The 16,083-nt window shown below is 28.5% G+C and overlaps 2 protein-coding genes across 2 annotated transcripts; one reads left to right on the forward strand and one right to left on the reverse strand.

Moving 5' to 3' along the window:
- The first annotated feature begins 1,105 nt into the window (after positions 1–1,105).
- On the forward strand, positions 1,106–4,914 carry LOC124531062 (MKRN2 opposite strand protein). Its single transcript, XM_047105507.1, has 4 exons — positions 1,106–1,430; positions 1,511–1,588; positions 1,697–1,904; positions 2,306–4,914. Exons 1-4 carry the CDS (start codon positions 1,306–1,308, stop codon positions 2,537–2,539), a joined length of 645 nt encoding a protein of 214 aa, XP_046961463.1. The 5' UTR covers positions 1,106–1,305; the 3' UTR covers positions 2,540–4,914.
- Positions 4,906–11,500, reverse strand: LOC124531063 (putative defense protein Hdd11-like). The gene is made up of 5 exons (XM_047105508.1): positions 11,389–11,500; positions 10,521–10,691; positions 9,651–9,818; positions 6,028–6,128; positions 4,906–5,090 (listed from the first exon to the last, which is right to left on the reverse strand). Exons 2-5 carry the CDS (start codon positions 10,677–10,679, stop codon positions 5,018–5,020), a joined length of 501 nt encoding a protein of 166 aa, XP_046961464.1. The 5' UTR covers positions 10,680–10,691; positions 11,389–11,500; the 3' UTR covers positions 4,906–5,017.
- Positions 11,501–16,083: the final 4,583 nt, after the last annotated feature.

Genomic DNA, 16,083 nt, shown 5'->3' on the forward strand with positions numbered 1-16,083 from the left:
CGGTCAATGATGCCATTATTATTGACAAAATTTTTTGATATGCTTCTAATGATGAAATTTGATAGGAAATTACTTGGATACGTAAATATTAATCAGTTTTAAAATTGGGATTAAAATAAATATGTACCTAAGTTTATTTAATAAACTTCAACTTTAGATTCAACGGTATTGCAACCAATGTTTGGTTGCAATATTGTTGCTGTCCCGAAATATTTGTAGTATTATTTTAAGATAATATTAATGTAGGATGAAGATGATAATTATTTATGGGAGACTAATAAATTGCACATGAAATGCCACGGTGTACAATTGTGTAAGCACATGATGCAAATAGAGGCGCACTACCTGTTCAAGACATCATGAGTATCTTAAAATATAGACTTGTATCAAAAGATATATAATAACTTTAAAGCATAATGTGGCGAAAAATATTTTAATTTATAACTATTATCTTATAATAAATACATCATTAGAATGCATATTTACTTATTATTGGTTTTATTTTTATAAAATAATCAAATTTTCAATTGTCGTTCCATGCGCGACTCTCTGTGTTTTTTTAATGAATCGTTTGCTTAGAAAAACGTCTTGTATTACTTTATACAGCTATACCAATGACGTTCTAAAATCGATTACACTTTAATAAAAGGTATACACTAAGAAAGTATGAGTTTATTAAATATATAATTATAATATAAATGTATTAGCATAAAAAAGTGTTTCTAACACTCAAGATAATTTGATTATTAAACATAAAATAAAATCATTTAGATATATTTTGTTTTTAAAATTGCCGCTTTTTCCCTAGTAGTTTATTTTCCCACCAATGATGAAAAGTTATGTTATGAATAACCAATTAAAATTCAGTCATCTGTTAGAAACTGTCATTATACAATAAAGTGCGTTCCAAAACTTCAACACGATATATTTTGTTGAGTAATTTAAATATTTGGATTTAACTATAAACTTAAGAAAAATGGGACCATTTTTAATTATTGATGCTAAGGTATTATAATATAATTTTGTGACTATCATGTTGTATGTATTAATTTAAAAAATATACGACCCATTGATTTTTGACGTAAACGATTTCCGAATGTCACTGTTAAGGCCTTCAAGATGTGGAAGGAGCTTGACGGTGGGACAATAGATCTAGATTCCAATTAGAATTTTGCTTAGTCAGTCATATATTGCGGCTTATTATTAAATTTTATTTTACTGAAAAACTTACTAACAATTCTACAATTAGGGTTAAAGTTAAAAAGTGTTACTTTAATTTACGTTACTAAAGAAAACCTTGTGAAAATGGATCCTGGTATTCTTTGTTTCCACCATTGTGAACACAAAGTTTTTTGTACCATAATACCCGAAAATTGCCCTGTTTGTCAACAGAAACTGGATAGATACGACTACAATCTCTTGCCATTTAGGTATGTAGAATTTTATTACATGCGATTTAATAACATCTGATGAAATAAAGCTAGTTGCTAAGCACCCTATTTTTTTTCAGAGTACCATATCCTTTCGTGAAAGCCTCGCAGCATCCACGAGCAATCGTCATGAAACCCACTCATGGGGATTTTCTCAAGTAAGTATCCTTATTTTTTGTGAATTGGTGCAATATTACTCAGACAATTCCTTGAAAATGACTCACATCCCTTTTAGATAAGAATACAATATGTCCATTGTGTTTCAGTGACTACTATAACTCCAAAGATTTGCATATAGGGGTCACTAACTCTCAAGGGTATGTAGTAGAGTTCAGCGAAGAGGGCATCCGTGCCGTTGACCCTGTGACTAAAAAGTGGAGTGAATGTGAAACTAGTGTAGACTGGGACCAATGTCTTTTGTTAGAGCAGTTTGATGAACTGTGGAATGAAATCTGGGATAGTGTTTTATTAAAGGTAATTTTATTTTATTGATTATTTTATTATTATTAATTTTATTTTATTATTAATTAAATTAATTTATTTTTGTTAAGGTTTATTTAATATTGTATTAATTTTATGTTACTTATTTAATAATATTATGAGTTATAATAAATATTTTATGCAAAAAGCTATAATAGCCTAGTTGTTAGAAATCTTAAATCTTAAGCATTAACTCATTGTTCAAACATGGGTAAATAAAACATAATTTTGACATTTTGACTTGTTTATAATTCATCTTACACTTGGTGGTGAAGAAAAATATCTGAGTTAGAATCTCTATCAAATATCTTCCAACATTTATTTTTGTATGAAAATCTCTTATAATGCTTTGATTTATGCATTACTAATAATACATCTGTTATATTAATTTTCAGGTGAGCCAGAGATCTTTGTGGGAGGCAGAAAGGTATAATGAGGAGCGACACAACTGTTTTACCTTTGTACTGGCGTTTTTACGAGCACTTGATTGTGGGGAATTGTCAGAGAGAGCACGCGACCCTAAACTCTTCTGCAAACAGTATGTAGTTCCACGAACATCAGCTGCCGGGAAGTATATATCATTATATAGACAATTAAAGAGACAAAGCTATTTCATACAGAAACAATGATAGCCTATTTGAATTTATTTATAAACTATATGTATTTATTTATTGTCAGTTCAGTATTATCTGTGATTTCTCATATTTAGATAAGAAACTTTGAAATTAAAATGCATTTACCTAAAACCAAATAGATTATGTTTGAGTAATTGAAATTTCTCGATTATTTAAGTAGTATATATTAATTGGTCATCTATAAAAATTTAGAAGTATCTAAATTTTTTGGAATGATTTTAAATAAACCAGTTACTTTAAATTTATAAAAAGATATAGTCCAATATCTTTATAATTTTTATTAACTATTAGAAACATAACAAAGGCTAAAAGGCTGTGTTATTTTTTTCGTTTTGTAAATGGACCAGGCATATTTGATAATATTATACAAAATTAGAATAATTAGAATTTTTTTAACATCACTACAAAATTTCATACAGGCCTAGTGATATTTTTTAATTTAATTATTAATTATGTATAATCCAGTCTAAACTTCCAAAACATATTAATCTTCCGAATGCAAGTGTAATCGAATAAATTAGTTAAATATTGTAACCTGAATGTAGGTAGCACAAGTCAAATATTCTCAATAAAAATAAAAATGCTTCTAATAAGTACTCTCATAAGATAGCCAATGTTACATTAAGTAAATGTTGCATATCCTTCTATTAGTATTAATCGAACTTTTATCTCAATATATTGAAAACAATCTGATAGGTGTCCGTAAGAAATTATGTGTAGTCAATTAGTGTTTTCTAAATGTTTACATTTATGATTATCCTATAAAGTTCTCATGTACGCTCAAGTCGTTCCATATTCATCTTCTCTAAGGTAAATGTAGTGTTTTGATGGTGTATTTTTCTCTTTATAACATATATCATAGATTAAATATAAGTAACATTTAAATTAAGAACCGAAAAGTTGTCATGATATGTGTAATCTGAAAAAAAAAATGATAAGAAAGTAAATTAAGGAAGGAATTTGTAATTAATTTCATGAATGTATTAAATGGTGTTAGTGTATAAGGTGTATAATAACATAAATTTATTTTTAAAGTTTAAATTACTTTCAGCTTATTTAATCTGTATTGTGAATGCCCCATATAGTTAACCAAAGTATAAATGCATAGCATGTGAAGATAATATTATTTAATAATGATGAATGAAGTGATTTTATTAGGATGGATTTTGAGCACAGAGATACAATTGTATGTCAACTGGGCTCTTAAACTTCGAAAACAAGTATGGATTTCTGAATTAGAATAAAATATATCTCTATATGAAAAAAAATGCGTAAAGTTTGCCTAAAGAAATGACATAGAGTTGCTACGACATTGAAATATATATATATATATATTGATATGCCCGTAAACATTCAAACTACATAACAATTGGAGTATGTAGGTTAATTCTGTGTTACATCTTCTCTGCAACCTTAGTTATGTTAGTACTATCTATTCCTGGTTTTACATATTTATGTAGACAACCCTTTTACACTTTTATAAAAAACATAGATAAGAAATCAAAATCACAAACACATTAAACTAGTCAAACCATTCTTTAACTCATCTTAATTCCTTAATCTGTATAATCTTATTATAAACTAATATTTGGTGGTAAAAATTACATGTGAGACCTGAAATTGAATATTATAGAATCCAGCCAGCAGTGACTTAACTTATAGAGAAAATACTAAGATATAAATAACTATAAATCATTAAAACTGAATGCAAACTTATTTAAGATTTTATTTGCATTAAAAGTTTTTTTTAATAATTAAGTATTTTTGTAATAATTTATTTACGTCATAATAAGAAAAAAACAAAAATAATGCCAAATCTTTGTTCCAATAAATAACTCTTCGATGTAAATAAATTACATACATTTTCTTCCATTCCAATGTTTCAATAAAATATATTTAATCATATGTGGTCTAAAGTTACAAGTTGGTACTTTTGAATGTCAAATATACTGCCATAATTGAGACTTGAAGATTTTATAATGATAGGTTTAAGTCAGTACAAATTCATTGGAATTGCTTTGTCTCAGATGTAGATGTACTTGATTCTTAAATTAGGCTTAATCAAAGACAAGACACAAGCTTCATGATTCTCATTCACTTGAGTTACTCACGGTTCTGAGCATTCATATGTATAGTCAAGTTGAATCAAATCACCTATTCCACCTATTTTCATGAAATCTTGCCTAAATTAATTTAAAACTTGCCTATAAATATGAGTGTTTGTTCCTACTATAATATTTATCTTTTATTATTGTATTGATCTCTAAGACAATTTTTCTAGGTGCTACAATTAGAATATAAAATTGTTGAAAAAATTCTGTACTTTTTTATGTTCTATGTTTTGGAAATAAAGGGCATAATTTATTAAACTTTTTTATTTTATATAAATTATAATTCACAGCAAATTAAATTATAAAGAATACTTAAATAAGATATACATAATAAAAGTAAGTATTCCTAGCATATAGTGATTTATTGTGTTACTTTTATCGGTGCAGATTCTTCGCCTACCCAGAACACGGCGCCATTGAGAGCAATAGTAGCTCTGTAAAAAAAGATGGATACAAATTTATTTTAAGTCAGTATGTTTTTTATATATACAAAACAGGATTATGGTATTTTATAAATTCTGTAGTATGACAAATTTTTTTGTGAATATCGCCAATGTCACAATAAGGAAGATGCGATATCTTTTATTTTTGTGTTTATTTTAAAGAATACCATATAGAATAGACCACAAGTATATTAAAAATCTAACACTGTAATTAATTGGAAAAAATGCAGTTTCAAAATGTCAATTTAAATTTTCGCGCGAAAACGGATCTATATATGGTAAGACGTCACTTCTGTCTGTCACTGGTCTACTGATTGTACTTTTCCTCACTGGTTTTAATACTAATGCATTTTTTCTCGATCTTTGAGATATTTTTGTTGTGAAAATTGTAAACGGACGGATCGGAACTCCGAATAAAAGCTTTGTTCACGTATGTTTCGTGCCAATATGTTCATCTATTTCAACAAAGTTTTCAAATAAATGGTTTTTGACTGAACCTTCTGACACACTACTGAGATAAATGTGATTTAAAGCTAAAAAGAGGAATCTGGAGTCTGCCTTGACAAACCTAACTTCCATTTTAATTCGAACAATGCAATTAATTTTCGTTTCAATGTTCACCTTTTTAAAAATATAACCTCAAATAAATAGTCATAACAGAAGTGACGTCACTGAACGCTGATTAAGCGTTTTGAAATACGTTCCGTTTTACGTGACTTTAATTCGTAATTATTGTGAAAAAACAAAAATATATCAAATACAAACTTTGCAGTGGCAGTCTTTTATATTCTTTTAACATTTTAGCAACATTTTCATATTTTTTTTTTCCTTTTCCATGTTCCATAATGGCATATGTTATATTGCTTTCCAATTTTTATGCTTGAAAAAAAAAATACTTTGTTTATTTAAAATATAAATATTCGTTCACCTGAATTTGATGATATCGTTGAAGTCAGCAGGTGGAGTCCAAGTGAAAGTCACTGTTTGTTGGTCGTCCTTATGCTCGTGTTTCTTGTGTGTTACTGTGTCCTATGAAGGAAAACAAGATTAAAAAAATTGTTTTATTATGTTATTGCGGACCGTCCTGGCTTCGCACGCATGGACAGACGATTTTTTAAAATATTTTTACTTATTATCTATTTTTAATCCGAATTTGTTCATCGTTTTTAATTTTTTTTTATTTAAGTAACGTACATATTTCATCTTAAGGGAGAGAGATTTTTTTTTCTATTTCTATGACTTAAATTCGTAATATCTATTGAATGGAATAGCCGACTTGAATGATTCAAAAATTAATCTATATGAATTGAAACACTCTTGAAAACAATATGATTTATTTGGATATGGATTTAAACATAAGTATGAATAACATGGTAAAATTTTGGTCGGATTTTTATTAATTTTTAAAATATTAAAAGTGGTGGCAAAATTATATTAGATAGAAATATCAATATCTACATAAAACGAGCTCACGTTTGATATGGTCTTTAAAAATATATTTCATCTATAGTCCCCGCAGCGCATGCAGCTAAAGACGTTTTAGAGCACATTTTTAAACCATGTGTTAAGTTACTTAAGCTTTTGTAATCCCTAAGTTCTCCTATCAATAAACACAGCCTATGTTTCTTTAATTTCTTTTTTTAACTTCATAGAAAGGATTTTCCAATTTTTTTTAAGGCAAATTTCTCATTAACTTCAGATACCAATTGTATCGATTCCAATTGGTATTTAAATGAACATACACACTAAGTTATATTCCTTAATATTGTCTATATAATAAAACAGTTGAACGTAAGGAGCTAAATAAGTACCTAATTAACTTTAACATTCAAGAATTCCTACACTCGGCACACAAAGGTCTAAGCCGCTTATTATGGACTACTATAACCGAAGATTGCAACATTCAAGGCTGATAGCAGTGTATGAGGTCGCGCTTGGATGATGTGATTTATGATGGTATCTACTGTCGAAATGTATTTTGTAATTATATTAAAATACATCTATTAAGGAATCTAATTATGTTAATAACATGTATATATATTTGACCTTACCTATTTTATGTTAATAAATTAATAAATATCAACATTCACATATGCTTGTTTAGCACAGGGTAGCTGATCAATGATATTAATATTCGGATAATTGATGAATGAATGATTTGTATGCTATCTATCTTTAAAGGGTTCGATTTACTTCTATATTTACATAGACATAGGTTCTATGTAACCTAATTTCCGTTCAGCGATCGCATTAAAGTTTTTCGTGAATTCGAAGGTTTTATAGCGATTTTCTCATTTCGTTTAATTATATTAAACTGATAGAACAGATAACCTAAGTCTGCCTGTCTCGTAGATTAATTGTCGGCAAGGGAGCTACACGAATATTAAGAATTAAAATTATTGCAAATGTGAGTGCAAACACAACTCTGAAGTACCTACACCCATGAATTGTTAATATACGTGACTTCGCGAAAGGGAAGAAGGAAGAATAATACTTACGTCCAAGCTCATACTACTGAAAGGCTCGACCTTTTATTCAAATTAAGTTAGCCATTAGAGCTATGAGGCAAGCCTTATATTTAATATATTATTCTTGCTACACAAATCGGAGAGCTTAGAAGTGAAGGTCTCTAATAAAAACAGGTAGCTACTTATAGAAATGATTATGATCATTTTTTTACAAGCAAAAAGACTGACAGTACGTGACATGATTTAGACGTAGTAACAACTAACAAGGAAGTTAAATGAATGAACTTATAGACCTTGGTATAAACACTTTTCAGTCATGTCATGATCATTGAATTAATAGATTAATTCAGATTGAAATAGATTTTTGATTTCATCTGTATCTACTTTAAGCGATCGTTGCTTGTTTTTAATTTTAATTTTTTTAACAAAACATTAATTATAAGAACAATATATATTTATATATAATTATAGAGCCGATACATAGAAAAAATATTTTTATACGTAGTTTAATGGTGGTCACGTCATTAATTATATTTAATACTTTTTAAAACATAGCGAGGTCATTATTATTATAATACTCGTTATACAGTTAATTAAAAAAGATAATTAAAAAAAATTATATTATGCAAGTTTGAGCCGTATTATTTCAGCAGTTGGAATGCAAAATATTATTAAAATACATCATATCTTCTTTTTAGTGTTGAACTATGTTTGTTTAAGTTTCATTTTTAGAATAATAAAGATACCTATGCCAATGAATAAAATGATTAGAGAATAATTTAAAAACAATGTCTTTACTTATCTTTCAGGTCAATTCAAAGCATAGTCAAGTAGAATGGTATATTTCTAATAAGGTTAATTTCGAGCTGTTTGTGTTAAAGATTGTTATAGATAATTGTTAAAATTGAATGCTCCCGTTTCGTGGTTATAAAGATCAGCCTCGGCTCTCCACGTTTAATTAATTATTATCGGCATAAATAAATATAAGCGTCGTGTTAGCAAAAAAAAATATATTTTTTGAATTTATTATGAAGACGACATTTATACGTGGAGGGGCGTCATTGTAAGTTAACAGATCTATAACAGAATCGTGTATGGTGTGTTATTGACTTATATAGAGACTAATAGCTAAAACAAATGTGTTTATGTATTCGGTCAAGGCAGTTAACTTAATGATATATTCGTTATAAACTATACCAGTGTATAAATATGTAAACATTTGAAAATATAGTCTCATTCATTCATTCATTCATTTAACATTGGCTGAAAAATGCAATATTCAATTCATTCATGTGTTCTAGCGACTCTATCATATCGGCGCGATTACTGCATATTTCATTATTTATTTTTATTATTATAATTATAAAGTTAATTTACATTTATTCATAATCTCACCTAAGACAATTTTACTTATTTTTACTATATACTTAATTTGGCTTATTAATATATTATAAATTAATATATTATAAAGCTGAAGAGTTTGTTCGTTGAAATGTGACAATAACTGGATCTACTTATGCAAATTGAATAATTATTTTGGCGTTAGGTAACTTATTTGTTAAGAAAGGTTTTATACATTATAGAATATGTATACAAAATCAAGTTACGTCTCACGGAAAAGTCACATTAAAATGAAGGCATGGATATACTTAAATAGACAAAAAATAGTAACTTTAATTTTTTCACAGCAACCGTAACCGAATAAAATAAATAATGTATATAATAGTTAACCTACAAGATACGTATCATTTGTACTTGTTTCACAAAAAAAAATAATCATATAAAAGTAATAGAAATAATTATGCAAATTGTGCTCTGAATTATTTGTGGCTTATTTCTCTTATTATATCAAAAGTATTTTCGTTTAGGTACATCGGAATAGGTAAGGGAATACGGCTTGTATTTGCAAAATATTTTTTAAACATTTGCGAGCCATTTTTACGTAGGAAATCAATACGCAAATAACAATGCAATCCACCTGTCGCCTTATAAATTAATGTATCTGTGACACTTCTTTTTTCAATAATAGTAATAGCAAGGGATGTGAGGTTTACTGCCTAGAAAATAATAAATATGTACTTACGCCATCAACACCGCAGTTCATTGTCTGGGCCAGGGGGTGGTTGGAATCGACTTTGAAGGTTCCCACGATTTTGTCACCAGCTCGCGCTTGCAGCATAATCCCGCGAATAGTGTCGTTAGCAGTTTTACCAGAAATCGTCACTTGCATGGGAGTACCCGCCTTGACTTCCTGGAGGAAAATTAACAATTTAAATTTATAGTCAATGGCAATTACTTTTTTTCAAAAATTATACTAATATTTATTAAATAGGTGGTATCTGGTATCTGTTTTTTTTATAAAATATCATATTTTAAATTATTCATACACTTTTTAATGTTTTTTCCTTTATACTAATAAATCTCTACATATACACTCTATATTCAATTTCAACAAATTGTCGCGATATAATTGTTCGAGAGCTAGAGAACAATCTATGATATTACTTATGGATTTGCTAAAACATTCTAACCATTAATGAGCATCGGAAATTTTAGAGAAAATTGTAAGTACCTACATATAAGTACTTATGTGGACAATATATTGTAAACTATTAACGTATTAATTTAAAAATTGAAATTGGAATTCTTAATTCTATTTTTATTTATAATTATTTTAACAACTCTTGTAATTTATGGTAATTAAATTAATATTCGAATGTAAATAATTAAGTAGGTATATTCGTACATTACGCGCATTTAGGCGAATACAGGCTAAGTGAAAGGATATTTTAGGTTGATTGTAGATATAGATATACAATACCAAAATATTTGATACACTTTTTTAGCATATTTCATTATTATTTAAATAAAAATTAACACAAAATACTTGCTTATGAAAATTAATATAATGGTAGACAAAATTATTCAATAAATTGTTAGTTATTGTACTTACCTTAGTGCTTGTAGTAATGATGTATGGTGAGGCTTTTTTTTGAGGAGGAACGGGATGCCTTGGGATCATGTCCTTGCAAGCGCTCTCGGGGGCACCCACGGAGTATCCTTCCGCGTACGCCACCACAACAAGGACCACAGCGAAATATTGGAACCACATCTTAGTTATTTTCTGTAACAAAGATGTATTATATTTTAAACCTCCTTAGCATTATATAGTTATGACAGTAATCTAACCCAATAAAATTCAAATCAATCGAAATTCAAAATAAGCACGCTAAACTCGGTCAGGGTCCTTTCTGTTCTTCTTATCCCAAGCAACGTTTTCTTAGAGACTGGTTCTGTATGTGTTGAAACACCAACGGATTGACGGCGATTGCTTAAATATGCAAAATAAATAAAACTTTACGAGACTGACGCTAAATTTGTATATATACGATTTGTATGTATGACATGACCTTCCTATACCTATGTGTAACTTAGCAACATACAATAAAAGTTGGCCAAATGTAGCTAAGCAGTATGTTAAAAAAAATTGGAATGGTAAAAAACATTTCGAAGTATGCAAGCAAAAAAATTCAAGGAACAATTTAAATTGTATGTATTTCTATAACAAAAACATATCAATAATAAAATAAAATATTGCCTCGTTTATATTCTCACCTATGATTATAAAAATATAATAAAAATAAAAAATAAAAACATTATTTTAAAATATATATAACACAATATAATCATTTTTTATATAATAAATTTATACGCTTATAATGATTATTCCGAGTTTTGAAACAATTAAAAAATAAAATAGTAACCTCAATCTATAACACATTTAAATTATGTTTATTAATTTATAATTAACGGTATTTTACCTTAAAGACACACGGTACGAGGTGCAGGTTACGTTTTGCGTGAATGGATCAGCAGAACGACGCGACCTCGCAAACTTTCAAGCTATATATCGCCTCCCGCGCTGTAGTCGCTTTGGAAGGGCGCAATGTCAAAGATTGTTTTATACAGAACATACAAAATTATTAACCTTTACTTGCATTAGATGCATGGTAGAAGAAAACTTGTCTTTTTTATTCAGGATAGGTGATTTTATATTGTAAACTACAAAAAAAAAAATTGGTAAAAAAGTCATATTATTCGATACAAGACTTTACAGATGATAAAAAAAGCGTGAAGTTAATACCTGTTGACTTCCAAGCAGGATATATTAATTTAAATAATTGTATTTAACTACTTGACTTTGTATTTTTTAAATGTTGAAAAATAGTAACTACTGAGTTTCTCGTCGGTTCTTCTCGGTAGAATCTACTTTCCGAACCAGTGGTTCACTTAATTGTAAAATGACGACTCAAAAGTGCTGGTAAAAGCCTACTTGAATAAAGTTTATTTTGATTTGATCTCATTTGAACTGTAGTCTTCCCTAAAAATACAGGTCTTTCGTTGAAACATATCATCAAGTAATTAATAATAAAACATTTTGATTCATATCTCTGGATTTAAGTAGTTAATTTGATAAATGTATCAAATTAATGGATAATGACCCACTTATGTAACAAATAGTATCATGTTTATCATCTGTACGATAGTTTTAATATTAAAAAAAAAAGGATCAATAATGAATTGATTATAGATTAAAGTTAAAGACTATTTGATTTATTCATATTTTAAAGCTTAAATTACTACTACATATATTACGTAGGTACTTCTGCGATTTCTTAATCTATACTGTAATTCATAGAAACGTTAACAATTTTTGTACTTTATTATAGAGAATTTATGTGCTGGTAACTTTATCTTTATTGCGATTTTGTTTCAAACTTGTACTAGTATCATCTTCTTTAGTTTTCTTTTTTGAACTATTTGCCTTACAAAATTACATTTATTGTTTCATAAATGCAATAATGTTAAAGATTACTCATCATTTTTATTGTTTCTCGTCCAAGTTAAATTGTGATTTTATTTCTTTATAAAGTATAGACATATATTTGACCTCTCTTAAAAGAATATCAATTTATTGAAATAGTCATACGTTAAAATAGTCTCAAAGTTAGTGTTAAAATATTTTTTGCAGAGGTTTAATAATAGAAACATACTGATTAATATATACACCAAGACATTAAGTATGATCCTACCATTTGAAATTTAACAATCGTGGTTGATGAGATACTGTTAATTTAAAATAAAAGTAATAATTTAATAATTATTATTCATTACAATTTCCCAGCATTAACAATTGTTGATTCTTTTCTCCTCGGAAATGTTATTCGTAGCTTGTTGGTCTTCGACAGCATGCGTGTGATTGATTGATGGATCTGTGTAAAATTTTTCACGAGTGTAAAAGAGTTACATCATTACGGATTCAATTAACATTTAACAAAACTATCGATATATAAAATATTAGTACCGCAAAAAACTATCCCTTCATTAGTTTAATACCAATACACTCAAATTGTGGGTAAGGTAAGAGATGTTTATTATTGTAAGATAGGGCGCCAAATCAATTTGGTACTTTATCGTAATCGAAACATTAAGTTATCGTTGCCGTTCTATCAAAGATAGATAGGTGTACAATCGGAATTATTTTATAATCGATATAAATAAGTAGAATTCGCCCTCACATGCGATTTTTTTTTTGAGAAATAGTCGGCTGGTTCAAATATAACCAGTAGAGAAGAAACAGATATCCGGTAACTATCCGGTATCCAGCCTATCCGGCCGCAAAAATACTATCCGGCCACTTAAATAAGAAATTCGGGATAAAAGAAACATATTTTTGAGTAATTATTGGCTTTATTTAGTTAGTTAGTAGATACTATGGTATCACATGACTTAAATAGTTTTAGTTTTACATTTTTAATCACACAATAGCACTCTAAGTATAGTAATAACTCAAAGAAAATGAATGAATTACTACTAAGTACTCATATGGCACTAAGGGAAAATGATGGTGAATAAATAATAATTTCTTTGCATTGGCCGTATATCCGGTAGCCGGTATCCGGCCAAACTTCTATCCGTTACATCTCTAATGACCAGCATCGATTCTTATTTTTAAACAAATGATTTCTATTTTCCCGCATAGATATCTAGTCATGCAAACAACAAGAACACATTGTATTGTAAATTGTAAAGGACATAAAGCCCAAAGGTTCACAGCTATGCTATTGCACAATTCAGGCTTAAAAATTATTGTTCCCAAGTTTCATACTAAACACTGGCCAGTAAATACTTGAATATTTCACAGATGTCTCAGAAAACCGTAGTATTCATTCTAATTATCAACTGATATATACACATACTAGCTGTGCACGCGACTTTGTGCGCGTTTGAATTTAACAATAAATTTTTATAAATAAAAAAAAACCGCCTTCAAAAATGAACTAAAAGGAAAAAAATAATCAGTTACATCCATATCCAATTTACGATTTTTTAATCATCTCTCAAAGTCGGTGCCAACATTGCTAATATAGGTACATAATACATACATACATAAATACATACAAAAACTAAATCTTTTTTGTTGTATAGATTACACCATTAGACAAACCTTACTATCGATACAAATTAAATGATTTCAATATAGGAATTTATTTACTTTGTTGGCACCGACTTCAAAAGGTGATTAAAAAATCGTAAATTGGATATGGATGTAACAGATTATTTTTTTCTTTTTAGTTCATTTTTGAAGGCGGTTTTTTTTTTATTTATAAAAATTTATTTACTGCTTTTCAGTGTTGTTTTGTTATTTATAATTACAATTGGTAGTGTTTGTCATTCACTTTATTATACTCAGTACATTTCGGCTTTCGACTCTAAACATGACTCAACGCCGTTTCAATACAATGTGGACTGCAACTCAAATTAAGCGTTACCTAAGTTACAATAGCCTAATGTTAACTGCTCATCGCCAATTAGACAATACTATTTCCCGATGCAATGCCGTTAATCATTGAGGAGTTCTCCTGGTAGTCCACCATCAGCTAGACTTCATCATAGGCATGTTTACTAACATCAATTGCTTGACGATTATCTTAAAGAAATAGAACTAAACCCGTAAAATAGTTACTTACTAATAGGTTCTGATTACCAGTTGTGGTCTTCATCATCAGTTCCACTTCATCAAATGTCACTTTTCGTGAGCATATGACCAAGGCACTTTGAATAAAACCTAAATCACTATGGGTGTGCCTATAAAATTTGAGGAGTTCCCTCGATTTCTCCAGGATCCCATCATCAGATCCTGATCTCCTGACAATGGGACCACCTGTAAAACATGCCCTTTCAAACAAAAAAAGAATTGTCAAAATCGGCCCAGCCATCTTCGAGTAATTTGGTAACATACATAAAAAATAAAAAAAAAAGGCCCCGACGAATTGAGAACCTCCTCCTTTCTTTTGAAGTCGGTTAAAAAAATATTATTTTAGCCTAAGTTACTCCTTATTATATCAGCTATCTGCCAGTGAAAGTCACGTCAAAATATGTTCAGCCGGAACAAACAGACAGACAGACTGACAGACAAAAATTGTAAAAAATCTTATTTTGGTATATGTACCTACCGTGTATACGTACATATGCAATGATTAAAAACGATCTATTTTAATATTACAAACAGTCACTCCAATTTTATTATATGTAATCTAGATATACATATAACAGTTGGGAATTAGAGTAAAATGTTGTTATTTTTCTCAATTTAATTTCATCATAAAATAAAAATTATATGAATATATAATTTCTTGATACCTCCTACGTATTAGTACAAAAAAGTTATTTGGCAATTCGAAGATCAGTCTCTTTTGAAGGAGACGTCAAACAGAAATGAACTATGCCATTAAAGTGGTAGATAGTAAATATTGCCATTGTTGTTTGTTTATTTATTGTTTCAATTCAATGATTCTCTTCTGAGAGTTACAATAGTAAGGATAAACGAAGGTATTTTACCGTATCATCGTTGTAAACAGTATTTGTCATCAGTACAAATAATATCAAAAAGTCTTATTCATCATTTTTGTGATGAAATAACCTTTAGATAAATATGTACATAATTGTCTTGACGTATTGAAACGTGCGTAAGATGTTAACACTGCCTAATAAAATCTACATCAGCATGACAAGTATATAACAGAGATTTTATTTCAATTATTTTTTTATTATTATTTACATATTTAGAGTAATTTTAATAAACAAGCTCAATATACTATTCTTAGTTATTAAATTTATTTTAAGATTAATATTTCTAAGTTGGTATGAGGATACTTCCATCGCAATAATTTATCTTATTATTGTACTATCGTAAATTTACGACATTGTAATAAAATATACTGATCATATGCTAAATAGTCAGTCATTAGATTGACAAAGTTTTTGTTTGTAACGCATGGGTATACACGGACATCAGCGTATTGCATTAATATTTTCAGCCAGTTCCAGCTGGCCTTAAATTTATTTTAAATTTAATATAAAGCAAACCAAAATTTAAAAAAAAATCTAAGTGAAGCACGAATCAAGCAATTTTATTTATTAGTTACATTGTAGAGGTCTTCATATAGTCCGAT

The sequence above is a fragment of the Vanessa cardui genome, chromosome 7, assembly GCF_905220365.1.
Source record: "Vanessa cardui chromosome 7, ilVanCard2.1, whole genome shotgun sequence".
Taxonomy (NCBI): Eukaryota; Metazoa; Arthropoda; class Insecta; order Lepidoptera; family Nymphalidae; genus Vanessa; species Vanessa cardui.